This window comes from Passer domesticus, chromosome 25 (assembly GCF_036417665.1).
Source record: "Passer domesticus isolate bPasDom1 chromosome 25, bPasDom1.hap1, whole genome shotgun sequence".
Classification (NCBI taxonomy): Eukaryota; Metazoa; Chordata; class Aves; order Passeriformes; family Passeridae; genus Passer; species Passer domesticus.
This window is the reverse complement of record NC_087498.1, coordinates 3,627,891-3,640,461: the sequence shown is the minus strand read 5'-3', so window position 1 is coordinate 3,640,461 and position 12,571 is coordinate 3,627,891. Positions and strand designations below refer to the sequence as shown.

General features: G+C 53.4%; 3 protein-coding genes and 1 long non-coding RNA gene across 7 annotated transcripts in view; 2 read left to right on the top strand and 2 right to left on the bottom strand.

Annotated features, from left to right (window-relative positions):
* The window catches only part of CNTN2 (contactin 2), a 28,134-nt gene extending 22,950 nt beyond the window's left edge, over window positions 1–5,184 (top strand). The window contains exons 17-23 of the mRNA XM_064399250.1: window positions 216–286; window positions 740–974; window positions 1,708–1,823; window positions 2,128–2,314; window positions 2,492–2,604; window positions 2,687–2,855; window positions 3,954–5,184. Of these exons, the coding sequence (XP_064255320.1) occupies window positions 216–286; window positions 740–974; window positions 1,708–1,823; window positions 2,128–2,314; window positions 2,492–2,604; window positions 2,687–2,855; window positions 3,954–4,063 (1,001 nt within the window). The 3' untranslated portion in view covers window positions 4,064–5,184. The remainder of the gene's footprint in view (window positions 1–215; window positions 287–739; window positions 975–1,707; window positions 1,824–2,127; window positions 2,315–2,491; window positions 2,605–2,686; window positions 2,856–3,953) is intronic.
* A 1,861-nt stretch (window positions 5,185–7,045) lies between these two features.
* TMEM81 (transmembrane protein 81) lies at window positions 7,046–9,064 on the bottom strand. The gene is made up of 2 exons (XM_064399257.1): window positions 8,936–9,064; window positions 7,046–8,498 (listed from the first exon to the last, which is right to left on the bottom strand). The coding sequence occupies exon 2, from the start codon at window positions 8,344–8,346 to the stop codon at window positions 7,051–7,053; it is 1,296 nt and encodes a 431-aa protein (XP_064255327.1). The 5' UTR covers window positions 8,347–8,498; window positions 8,936–9,064; the 3' UTR covers window positions 7,046–7,050.
* Window positions 9,065–9,073: 9 nt separating this feature from the next.
* Window positions 9,074–11,495, top strand: LOC135286222 (uncharacterized). Its single transcript, XR_010350669.1, has 2 exons — window positions 9,074–9,303; window positions 11,376–11,495. It is a non-coding gene; the product is annotated as an uncharacterized LOC135286222 (long non-coding RNA).
* The window catches only part of RBBP5 (RB binding protein 5, histone lysine methyltransferase complex subunit), a 28,377-nt gene continuing 25,848 nt past the window's right edge, over window positions 10,043–12,571 (bottom strand). For 2 of the 4 annotated variants that reach the window (XM_064399256.1, XM_064399254.1), the window contains exon 14: window positions 10,043–12,050. In XM_064399256.1, the coding sequence (XP_064255326.1) occupies window positions 12,025–12,050 (26 nt within the window). In that variant the 3' untranslated portion in view covers window positions 10,043–12,024. Of the gene's footprint in view, window positions 12,054–12,571 lie in introns of all 4 variants that reach the window. The other 2 variants (XM_064399255.1, XM_064399253.1) reach the window with 1 other exon arrangement.

The window sequence follows — 12,571 nt, the reverse complement described above, 5'->3', positions numbered from 1 at the left end:
CTCCACATCCCATTTTGAGCTCCATCTTTGTCCCCTCGGACACCAAATCCTTGTCCCTAAATCACCTGGTCAGGCACAAGCTGGAATTCCAGAGCCCAGTCCTTTCCTGGGAGCTGTCCCATCCGGTGTCACCGGTGTCATGCCATGTTTGTGCCCCTCTCCATCGCTCCCACCTCCTTAACCCAAACTCTGCTTTTTTTTTGGGGACCTCACAGCACCGACGGTGGCACCGTCCGGGCTCAGCGGCGGCGGAGGGGCTCCCAACGAGCTCATCATCACCTGGACGGTGAGTTGGGAACAGGGAAAGCACCAAGGGGGGATCACATGGCATTTTTGGGGGAAAAAATCAGGGCTGCCATCCCAGTCTGGACACGGGGTTGAGCCAAGGGCTGGTTTGGACAGACCAAGCGCACATTTCCTTCAAGAAATCAGCGCCACCATCTCACTTTGGACACGGGGTTGAGCCAAGGGCTGGTTTGGACAGACCAAGAGCATATTTCCTTTGGGAAATCAGTGCCACCATCCCGGTCTAGACATGGGGTTGAGCCAAGGGCTGGTTTGGACAGACTAAGCACACATTTCCCTCAAGAAATCAGTGCCACAATCTCACTTTGGACACGGGGTTGAGCCAAGGGCTGGTTTGGACAGCGCACGTTTCCTTTGGGAAATCAGCGCCACCATCCCAGTTTGGATGAACCAAATCCCAGTTTGGACGGACCAAGGCTCTCTCTCTTCCCAGCCGACGCTGCGGGACTACCAGAACGGGGATGGCTTTGGGTACATCGTGTCCTTCCGGAGGAAGGGCAGCCAGGCCTGGCTGCGGGCGCGGGTGCCGCACGCGGAGTCGCTGCACTTCGTGTACCGCAACGAGAGCATCGCGCCCTACACCCCCTTCGAGGTGAAGATCAAGGCCTACAACAGGAAAGGGGAGGGCCCCGAGAGCCTCACGGCCATCGTGTACTCAGCTGAGGAAGGTAAAGAGCAGCGGGAGAGCTGGGAATGTTCACCTGGAGAGGAAAAGGCTCCAAGGAGAGGTCAGAGCCTCCCCCAGGGCCTGAGGGGTTCCAGGAGAGCTGGAGAGGGATCTGGGACAAGGCATGGAGGACAGGATACAGGGAATGGTTTCCCACTGCCGGAGGGCAGGGACAAGATGGGATTTTGGGAAGGGATTGTCCCCTGGGAGGGTGGGGAGCTGGGATGGAATTCTCAGAGCAGATGTGGCTGCCCCCGGATCCCTGGCAGTGCCCAAGGCCAGGTTGGACATTGGGGCTTGGAGCAGCCTGGGACAGTGGGAGGTGTCCCTGCCATGGCAGGGTGGCACTGGATGAGCCTTAACGTCCCTTCCACCCAAACCATTCCATGACTGCACAGAGTCAGAATTCCCTGTTTTGTCCCACCCATCGCCTTTCCTCAGCCAGATCCGTGTCCATCCAGGAGCTCGGACGTTCCTTTGGCTCCTCTACTCCTCCAAACCCTCAGAGTGAGGATTCCCTAAGCCCAGCCCTGACTGCCCCACAGCCTCGGGGAGACACGGATCCCAGAGCTCACAGCTGTGGCCCTGCTTGTCCCCGAAGTCCCTAAATCCCTTCCCCTCGCTCCGTAACACAGCACCAGCTGTCTGCCAGGAGATGATGCTGTGGGAAAACCTTTTGTTCCCAACAGGGCCCAAAGTCAGAGGAATAAAAGGATTTTATTCCTGTTTTTCAGAACCCAAAGCGGCTCCTTACAGGGTCATTGCCAAGTCTGTCCTGTCCTCGGAGATGGATGTGTCCTGGGAGCCCGTGGAGCAGGGGGAAATGACCGGAGTGCTTCTGGGATACGAGGTAGGAGATTCCAGTGGGAATGGGAGAGAGCCCAGCAAGGAAAATTCCCCTGGGTTACGTGAGGTGAAAGGAAGCAGAGGATTCCAGAGGCGGGGGATAATTCTCACACCACGTGGTTCTGATGGGGCTGGCACTGCTCTCTCAGGAGAGATTAAAGGGAATCATCCCATTTTTCCTGCCTGCCTTTCCCGGGAGGCCGTGGCCTCATTCCTGGGCACACACAAAGCAAAACACACAGAAACAAACACCCAAAGGCCCTTCAGGGTGGGCTGACCCGGGATTTATCCTGCCCTTTTCCACGCAGATCCGGTACTGGAAGGACGGGGACAAGGAGGAGGCAGCTGACAGAGTGAGGACAGCGGGGCTGGTGACATCGGCTCATGTCACCGGCCTGAACCCCAACACCGACTACCACGTGTCAGTGCGAGCCTACAACCGGGCAGGGACCGGCCCCCCCAGCCCCGCCACCGACGTCACCACCACGAGACCTCGTGAGTGAGCCCTGACCCCTCCACTTTCCACAAAATCCCCCAAAATCACCCAAACTTTGATCTTGGTGCTCTTGTTTGGTGTCCCCATGAATGTCCCAGCTTAGGGGACGGCTGGGACCAGCACAGCCTCCTCCCTCCCCGATTCAGCCAATCCCTGTCTGGTTTTGCATCCCTCAGCACCAAAAAGGCCACCTGGGAACATCTCCTGGACTTTTTCCGGCTCCACAGTCAGCATCAAGTGGGACCCCGTGGTGGCCAAGGCAGACGAGTCGGCGGTGACGGGGTACAAGGTACGGCCAGCGAGGCTGGGCTTCTGGAGGTGACCCAAGGAAGCCACAGGGAATGGGAGCTCAGCATTCCCTCTTCCCACAGATGCTCTACAGGCAGGATTCCCACTCGGCCCCCACCCTCTACCTGGCCAGCAAGAGCCACATCGACATCCCCATCCCCGAGGATTTCACTCACGCCTTCGTCCAGATCCGGGTGACCGGGCCCGGCGGGGACGGGACCCCGGCAGAAGTTCACATCCTCCGGAACAGCGGTACAGCCACACCCACCCCTCTGACCACACCCCTTCAACTGACCACACCCATCCATGTGCTCCTCCAGCCATGCCCACCCCTCTGACCACACCCACCCCTCTGACCACACCCTTCAATGTGCCCTTCTGGCCATGCCCACCCCTCTGACCACACCCACTCATCTGACCACACCCTTCAATGTGCCCTTCTGGCCATGCCCACCCCTCTGACCACACCCACTCATCTGACCACACCCATTCCACTGACCACACCCTTCAATGTGCTCCTCCAGCCACACCCACCCCTCTGACCACACCCTTCAACTGACCACACCTTTCAATGTGCTCCTCTGACCACACCCACTCCATTGACCACACCCACTCCATTGACCACACCCATCCATGTGATTCTCTGACCACACCCACTCCTCTGGCCACGCCCACTTCCTGTGCTCCCTGACCACACCCTCTTCATGCCCTAATTCCCCTTTCCGAGGTTCTCCAAAGCTCCAGAGCTCACAGGACACCTCCTGTCCTTCCCTTCCCAGCAGGAAGGACTCGGCCACGCCCCTCCCATCCTGGCCACAGCACGATCCCAATAAATTGTGGTTTAAAATCCCGCTCTCCCTTCCAGGGCCACGGGAGAACATCCTCCTGCACTGTTTCAGGTTGAGACTCCAGAATTGCTCCTTTCTGGAATTGCTCCTTTCTGGAATTGTTTTTCCTGGAATCAGCCTTTGGGTCCTTGTGCTGTTCACTCATAGGAATTCCTGACTCTTCTCCTTCTCCCCACTCCTCTTCCCAAACCCAGTCCAGCCTGACCCAGCTTTAGGGTTTGCAGCCTCGACACCCCACAACACCCAACCTCCCAAGAGTTACGAGCTAAAAACCACTTCAGTTTTCCACTAAGAGTGAAACCCCATCTCTGTGGGGCCGCAGCTCCATCAAATTCCTTAAATCCAGGGGTGAATTCCTAACACCCACCCCCAAATTCCTGTTCTCAGCACTCCCAGGAGTTTTACCAGTGCCAAACACACAAAAAACCCCACAAAACCTTCCTCAATTCCCCGTGGTACCCGCACCACCCCACATCCCCATCCCTATTCCCTGTTTTTCCAGGGACCAGCATGATGGTGGAGGACTCGGGGATGAGGCCAGCACCACACGTGGTGACCATCACCACCAACTCCCTGCTGCTGGTGGCCCTGATCAGCTCCCTGGAGCTCTGACCGCGGCTCCTCCCGATCCCATGGGAACAACGCAAACCCCGCTCGGGGCAGCACCGCGGGGAGAGGATTGCACCGCGTGGTTGGAAGGGAGGAAGGAATTAAAAACAGCTTTCTTTTTTTTTTTGGTTTTTTGGTTTGGAGGAACAAAAGCTTTCGTACAAGACATGGGTCTTTAACCAATTAAATGTTTTTTAAGGAAAACGAAGAAAATGAAGAATTCTCCGGGAATTCTGCAGCCAGCTGCCCCCGCCCTCACTGTATCCATAGGTTTTCTGCCTTATCGAAGCCATGTATGAGATAACCAGACTGCTAAATTTGACTTTTTTTTAACTCTGTACAGTGAATTCCGTGGGGGGACGGGGACTGAGGAGTTCAGGGACCAGCATGTTCCACACCCATCCCGCCACAGCCAGCCCGGAGCATTTGTGGGACGGGATTGATCCTTTTTCCCACAAAAAACAGCCAAACCCTGCAGGAACCAGCCCAAGGAGACAAACCCACGGGAGGGTCGAGCTCTGCCCCAGCCTGAAAAGCTTTTTTACTACTCTGGTGTTCACTTGCAGCCCCAGCCTGGTGCTTGTCTCAGCTGTGAGGCGCAAATTCCGTGTTTTCCCATATTCCACGTGCTTTTGGGGTGGATTTGTCACCCTGTTTGCCTCTTTGGGAGAAGGGGATCCTTTCCCAGAATCCCTAATTTGGGCAGCTCTGCCAAAAAACGGAGGTGTCAAAAAATCCAATTTCAGAGGGGCTTAAAGAAGAAATTTAAAAAAATAAGATAAAATTAAAACAGGAATGGGAGACTCCAGGAAGGAACACTGGGACAAGAAGGAAAATTTAGACTCGGATTCATCTCCCTGTGCTGAGAATTCACCCAGCCAAAATTCCAGGCTCGGATTGGGACTGCAAAGGCTGAGACCCAGCCAAGAAGCAGCTCTGGATTCCAGCTCCGACGGCTGCTGGACATCCCAAGGAAACCCTGGGACACTGAGGAGCCCCCTGCACTGCAGGGGCTGGGAAAAGCAGGAATGCTGAGCTGAGCAGCCACAGGACTGCCTGGGAATCGATGTTGCCTGTTGAAATCTCTGTCTCCCAGTAAAGCAGTTGACCAAAGTTAACGAGAATTGCTTGGTGTTGCTGCTGGTTCCGTCCCAAGGGGGGTTTTAGGGATTTCCCCTGGCTGTGATTCCTCAATCCCAGAGAAAACCGTGCCAGACTGGGCAATCCCAGCCCTGGAATTTCCTGGCTGGGCCCCGATGTGCAGTTTTCCCTTTAAATGGCAATTCCTCGCCCTTTTTAGCCCAGGTGGTGGCAGGGAAATCCCTCTCCTGGGCAGCTCAGGCTTTGTTAAACCCTGTTTTGGGCAGCCCCTTCTGCCACTCCATTAATCCAGGGTTGGGAAGGATCTGCACCTGCAAACCCAGCACTTGGACCTCGGGAAATCACAAAAATCTACATTTAATGCCCAGCCAGGGAGGAAAAGGCTTGGAATCCTCCTTAAAACCTCTCGGAGCTTCCTAAAATACAGCCCAGGGGTTAAAGGTGTGCAGAGCCAGGGAGAGAAGTGGAATTCGGGGGATTTGGAAGGAGGATGGAGAGAGGGAAGGATGGAGAGAGGGAAGGATGAGGGATGGATGGAGAGAGGGAAGGATGAAGGATGGAGAGAGGGAAGGATGAAGGATGGAGAGAGGGAAGGATGAGGGATGGAGAGAGGGAAGGATGAGGGATGGAGAGAGGGAAGGATGAGGCATGGAGAGAGGGAAGGAGCCCTGGCCAGCTCCAGCCTCTGGTGATCCCAAAGGTCCTGGAGTTCAGAGCAGAGACATTTTTTCCTAAATTTTTGCCCTTTATGGTGTGAATACAGGGGCAGTGATTAAGAAAAGATGATTTTGCAGGGAGAGAGGGGAAAAAATGAGGGATGGGGATGCTCTTCCAAGGGTTTTTACTTCCCTACTTGCATTGAGCTCCAAATTCTGCTATTCCCTTTTCCTGCCTCCTCCCTTCCTTCCCCTGTTATGATAAACATCCCCCAATCCTTAATATCCCTTCAAAAATCAAAGAGCACCCCTGAAAAAAATCCCATTAAAGGCCCTTTGTGACAGCTGGACCCCAGTGGCCATCCCAGCCCTCGGTCTCCAAATAAAAACCCCAATTATGGATTCATTTTCCCTGCTCTGAGCATCTGGCTCCCCTCAGAAATTACAAAACCCCACAATCCAAAGATGAAGGAGATTTTTGGCTCCCGCTCTGACTTCCCCAGCAGAGCTGGAGCTTTCATCCTGCTGGATTTGGGAATCCCAGCTGGGCCCAAGACACTGAAATTTCCATGACAAAGAGCAGAGAGGCTCCTGCAGATGGGGCAGCTCTGGACCATTAACTCCCAGCCCGCTGTGATGGGTCATTCCTAATTTTTTCCATGTTCAGGAGGTGAAAAAAACCCTCTGGGAATCAGCTCTGGGAAGTGCCTGGTTTGGTTTTCATTCAAATAATAAAAAATAAAATTATTTCCCTCCATACCCATGTTTTTCGATATCAAAGCATTTTTGTGTTGTCCTGGTAAAAGGAAAAACTGTGGACGACCCCAAGAATCCCATCCTGAATTCCTAATCCAGGCTCCAAAGTGGCCTAAAATATTAATTTATAAACTGTGTCTTTTGCAAATAAATTCTAAATATCCCATGAAATAGTTATGGGATCCATGGAATGTCCTGATTTGGAAGGGGAGGATCAGCAAAATCCTACTGTGGACAACCCAAAGAATCCCATTCTGAATTCCTGAATTCTTAATCCAGGCTCCAAAGCAGCCAAAAATATTCAATAATAAGCTGTGTTTGTTGCAAATAAATTCTAAATGTCCCATGAAATGGTTATGGGATCCATGGGATGTCCTGAGTTGGAAGGGGAGGATCACTAAATCCAACAATGGACGATCCCACGACTCCCACCCTGAATTCCTGATCCTAACAAAGAGCCAAAACCAGGGAATTGCGTCAATCTTCGTTCATTTCTCGTGCTGCTCTTTTCCTGCAAACCCTGCCCAGGCAGCAGAGCCCGACGCTGAACAGGATCCCCATGATCACCCCACTCCCGATTCCCAGCACGGCCTCGTAAAACCACTGCTTCTTCCAAAAACTCTCCCGATGCTCCGGGGCGCCCGTGGCGTTTCCCGGTGGTTCCTCCCCGCTGGCCAGCTGCTGCTGCTCCCAGGTCAGGGATTTCTCGAAGTCCAGATCCACCAGAGCCTTGGGGATCACCCTGAGGCCGAAGTAGATCCTCTTGACGAGCTGGAAGGAGCTCAGCACCTGCACGTCGCAGCGGTAGGTCCCGGAATGCGACTCCAGCGCCGGCGAGAAGCTCAGGGAAGGGCTGGGGTTGCGGAAAGGGTGGAACAGGAGGTCGTTGGTGGTGATGAGCCCCCGGGCGAACCTCCAGGTGTAGCCGAAATTTGGTCCCTCCAGGCTGGCGGCCTCCGGGGAGAGGCAGATGAGCTTGAAGGGTTTTCCCTCGGGAATACTGAAGTGCTGGAGGCCGCAGATCCAGTCGGTGAGGCAGCGCGAGCGCACCAGGGAGCAGTTGCGGCGCTCCCCGGCCGGGCTGACCTCGCACAGCTGCTCCTGCTTCAAGCCCAGCCCGCAGGTGACGCTGCAGGGCGTGGAGTTCACGGCCACCATGGGCTTCAGCCCCAGCGGCATGGACCCCGCGCCCGGGGGAAGAGTGAAGCCTGATCCCAGCTCTGAGGGAAGCTCAGATCTTGATCTCGCTTCCGAGGGAAGCTCGGATTCCGGTTCTGAGGAAAGCTCCGATCCCGGTTCCGAGGGAAGCTCGGATTCCGGTTCTGAGGAAAGCTCCGATCCCGGTTCCGAGGGAAGCTCTGAGCCCGATCTCGCTCCCGAGGGAAGCTCCAATCCTGGTTCTGAGGGAAGCTCTGAGCCCGATCTCGCTCCTGAGGGAAGCTCCAATCCTGGTTCCGAGGGAAGCTCTGAGCCTGATCTCACTCCTGATGGAAGCTCAGATCCTGGGTCCAAGGAAAGCCCCGATTCCAATCCCGGTTCCGAGGAAAGTTCTGAGCCCGGTTCCAAGGGAAGCTTCGATCCCGGTCCCAAGGGAAGCTCCAAGCCCGGTTCCAAGGGAAGCTCCGATCCTGCTCCCGAGGGAAGCTCCGAGCCCAATCCCAAGGGAAGCTCCATTCCTGATCCCAAGGGAAGCTCCATTCCTGATCCCAAGAGAAGCATTGCCGGAATGCACAGCGCGCACAGCAGGATCACCACGATGGGGCTCTGCTCCATCTTCCAGGTGCTTTTGTGTCTGGGTTCAGCACTCCGAACCCCCTGGAATCATTCCATGAATCTCCCAGGTTCTTCGGGATGTCTCTGACATCCCACCAGATCTAATCCTTCCACCTGGGAAAATCCTCCCGGATGTGGAGCTGGAGGCACAACTGAAAAAAGACACAGCAAGGCGTTACTGGACCCGGCAGGGTGGGAATTCCAGGAATTCCATCGGGAATGCTCTTTGAACAGGACAGGAGGATGTTCTGAGCCATTGCGTCCAATCCAATTCTGCCCAAATTCCATCAGTTTTGGCTGTGTTCGGGAATTTCAGTGAAATTCTCTCCTCCCTGTAAGACTTTCCTTGTTGCTTTTGATGGGTTTTATTTTGGATGGATTTTCACTGGAAAAGGAGAGGCTCCACTTTCATTTTCCCACCAAACTCCGAATTTCCAGCAGGAATAACTGCTGGAATCTCCCAAATAATGCTGGGGAGTGTGAGGAAATCCCAAAATCCCAGTTCCTCATGGTGGCCCTGTCCAATCCTCACTTTTACAAACACATCCCAGCCTGGAGCACTCCCCAAATCCAACCCCAACATTCCAACCTCTACTGGGGCTGATCCATGGGAATCCAGGGTGGTCTGAGCCAGTTTGGCTCCGGTCACTCCGTGTCCACACCAAGCTCTGGAGCTGTTCCCATGGGAGCAGCTCTGATGTCACAGCCAGGGCACAACAGCCCCAAACATTCCAAGGAAGAACCTTCAGGGAAGGTCCAGCAAATCCCGGGAGCTGAGGGCTCCAGAAGCTCCAGGTGAAGTTCTGGTTGAAATTCCCAGCCTTGGAAGGAGCCACAGGAGCTGGGAGAGCTCTCAGAGCCCTCATTCCTGAGGGATCCGACCCCAGACAGCCACTGATGGATCCACAGGAATCGTTCCCACGCTGCCATCCCAGGAAAACGCTCTGAGAGATTCTGGTAGGATCCATGCAGTGCTCAAGCATCCCAAAAAATGATGCACTGCTGAAGCGTTCTCCCCTGGAAAATCCAGGGTTTTTTTTGATGGAGGAACTCCCCACAGTTCTATGGAAACAAACAATGCACTGCTGAAGGGTTCTTCACTAGAAAATCCAGGTTTTTTTGATGGAGGAACTCCCCACAGTTCTATGGAATCATGTTCTCCGTAGTTTTTGACCACACTTTTATGGAAAAGGCATCCCATAATCAGAGTCTCCTGATGGGCATCCCTGGATTCCCACAGGGATTTGGGTTTGTCAAGCTCCTCCACAAACCCAAATTCGGATCTATTCCCCTTCCTCACACTCCTTAAATCGAACTGAGGAATTCCCAAAGCTCCAGGAGGATTTTCCACCCCCAATCCCCCTGGAGCTGCCCTCCCCTCCCAGCTCCGAGTGCACTCAGGGATCTGGGAATTCCAGACTGCTCTGGGAGGGAAGGGACCTCAAATCCCACCCGTGCCACCATCCCAGATGCTCCAAAGCCCGTCCAGCCTGGCCTGGGACAGCCACGGATTCTCTGGGAATTCATTCCCTGAGCACTCAGGGTTGGTTTTATTCCAGCTTTACTCCTCTCCCTTCACTAAAACCAACAAAAAATACCCTGAAAAACCCCAAACACGGCGTGTTTGAAAGATTCCCAAATTCCAGCACGACAGAAACCCCCAATTTTTCCATGGAAAAGCCAAGATTTACCCGTGGATTTTAGGAAATGGAAGGTACCTCTTTATTTACAAACACAGAACCACCACCGCTGCAGGAGCTGCTCCAATATTGTACAAAACCAGGGAATAAAATAAGGGTGGGAATAAATCAGGAAATAAAATAAGGGTGGGAAAAACCAGGAAATAAAATAAGGATGAAGACCTGGAAAGAAAATAAGGATGGGAATAAAGCAGGAAAGAAAATAAGGATGGGAACACAGCAGGAAATAAAATAAAATAAAATAAGAATGGGAATAACCAGGAAATAAAATAAAATAAGCATGGGAATAACCAGGAAATAAAATAAAATAAGGAGAGGAACAAAGCAGGAAATAAAATAAAGATGGGAACAAAGTGAGAAATAAAATAGAGATGGGAATAAGGCAGGAAATAAAATAAAATAAAATAAAATAAGGATGGGAATAGCCAGGAAATAAAATGAGAACAAAGCAGGCACTAAAATAAGGGTGGGAATAAAGCAGGAAATAAAATAAAGATGGGAATAACCAGGACAGAAAATAAGGAAGGAAACAAAATTGGGAAATAAAATAAGGATGGGAATAATCAGGAAATAAAATAAAGATGGGAAGAGTCCAGGAAATAAGGATGGGAATAAAGCAGGAAATAAGAGAAGGACGGGAACAAACAAAGGCATTTACACTGTACAGAGGGGAAGCTGAGTTTGGGGTGGGCTCAATGCTTTCACCCAACCTGCAGAACCTTGGCCTGGGCATTTTTAATTTGGGGGGTCAGGCCCAGCAGCCAGGGTGGGTTTGGCAAGGCAGAGTCACCCCACAAGCAAAAAGAACCAAAAAAAAAAAAAAGGAATTTTACACTCGTGGTCATGAATTTCCCCAAATGAACCCAAATGTCCCCAAAGCTGGGAATGAAAACATCAAGTTTTGAAAGATTTCAAAACCTCTGATTTCCAAATGTTTTCTCTCTCCTCATTTTTATACCTGCTCAGTTCTTGGCTGCAAATTCGTCATTTTCCAACTCCCTTCCTGCTTTTAATGCCTGCAGGACACCCAGGAAATTGAAATAGCTCCTGATAATCCCAATAATTCCAAAATGAGAGCAATGAAACTCCAAAGTCTGGGGGAAAAAAAAGGGATTTAGGAATGAGATTTCCTTTGATCAGGATGTTGGTGTGGGTAAGAGGTGCTGGACGGGGAAAGTGCCATTCCCATTCCTGCAGGAAATCCTGAAGGAATAAAAGTTGGGAATGAGCTGCCAGCTTCTGGTTTTAACCCAGAAGTGGGAAAAACAGAAACCCTTTGGAGAAGTTCTGCTTCAGTTCTGACACGAAAATTGGTTTTCATTTATCCAGGAGGAGCCTGGATATTCCTGGAGGAGAATTTCCCAGGGAAGAGAAGGAACAAAACCACTGGAAAGGACAGGAGGGAGCTCCAGCAGAGCTTTGGGGGGAAAAAAAAACATTGGAAAATGACTTTTTTCATCTAAAGCTGCTCCTTCTGCCACGGGCAGAGCGGGAAAAACAAACACAAAACCAAGGCAGATTCCAGAGGGCCCTCAGCTCCTCAATCCCACTGGAAATTCCTGAAAATCTGGCTGGGATCAGCAGCTCTGTCCTGGGAAAAGCTGGGCTCGGCGAGTTGGGAATTCCCAGCTGGAAAAGGGGACTTGGCAGGAGACAGTGAGGAATCCAAACTCACACTCTGGGCTGCTCTTCCATCCGGGAATGCTGAGAGCTTTTGGGAGATAAAAGGCTCTGGAGTGGCAGGGAAGGGGTGCAGGTCACTCTGGGACAGGGATTTGTCCCCAAAAATCCCGGCTGGAGCTCGGTGCCAGCCTGATCCGTGCCAAGGGTGGAGCTGCTCCCTCTTCCAGTCATTCCTGCCCCAAATCACTCCCCGAATCCTTGGAATTCAGTCTGTGCCAGTCCTGCCTGGGAACTGCAGCGCTTGCCACGCTGGGGAGCCGAGGGAGGAAAGGAGGCAGGGAGGGGAGGGGATTCTTCATAGCAGCTCTGAGATTGCTCCGCCTGCTGAGAGAGCAGAGAGGGAATGAGCGTGCGGCCCAGGCAGGGCTCTGGGAGAGCAGAGAGGGAATGAGCGTGCGGCCCAGGCAGGGCTCCGGGAGAGCAGAGGGGGAATGAGCGTGCGGCCCAGGCAGGGCTCTGGGAGAGCAGAGGGGAATGAGCGTGCGGCCCAGGCAGGGCTCTGGGAGAGCAGAGGGGGAATGAGCGTGCGGCCCAGGCAGGGCTCGGGGAGAGCAGAGAGGGAATGAGCGTGCGGCCCAGGCAGGGCTCTGGGAGAGCAGAGGGGGAATGAGCGTGCGGCCCAGGCAGGGCTCTGGGAGAGCAGAGGGGGAATGAGCGTGCGGCCCAGGCAGGGCTCCGTGAGAGCAGAGAGGGAATGAGCGTGCGGCCCAGGCAGGGCTCCGGGAGAGCAGAGAGGGAATGAGCGTGCGGCCCAGGCAGGGCTCCCGGAGAGCAGAGGGGAATGAGCGTGCGGCCCAGGCAGGGCTCTGGGAGAGCAGAGGGGGAATGAGCGTGCGGCCCAG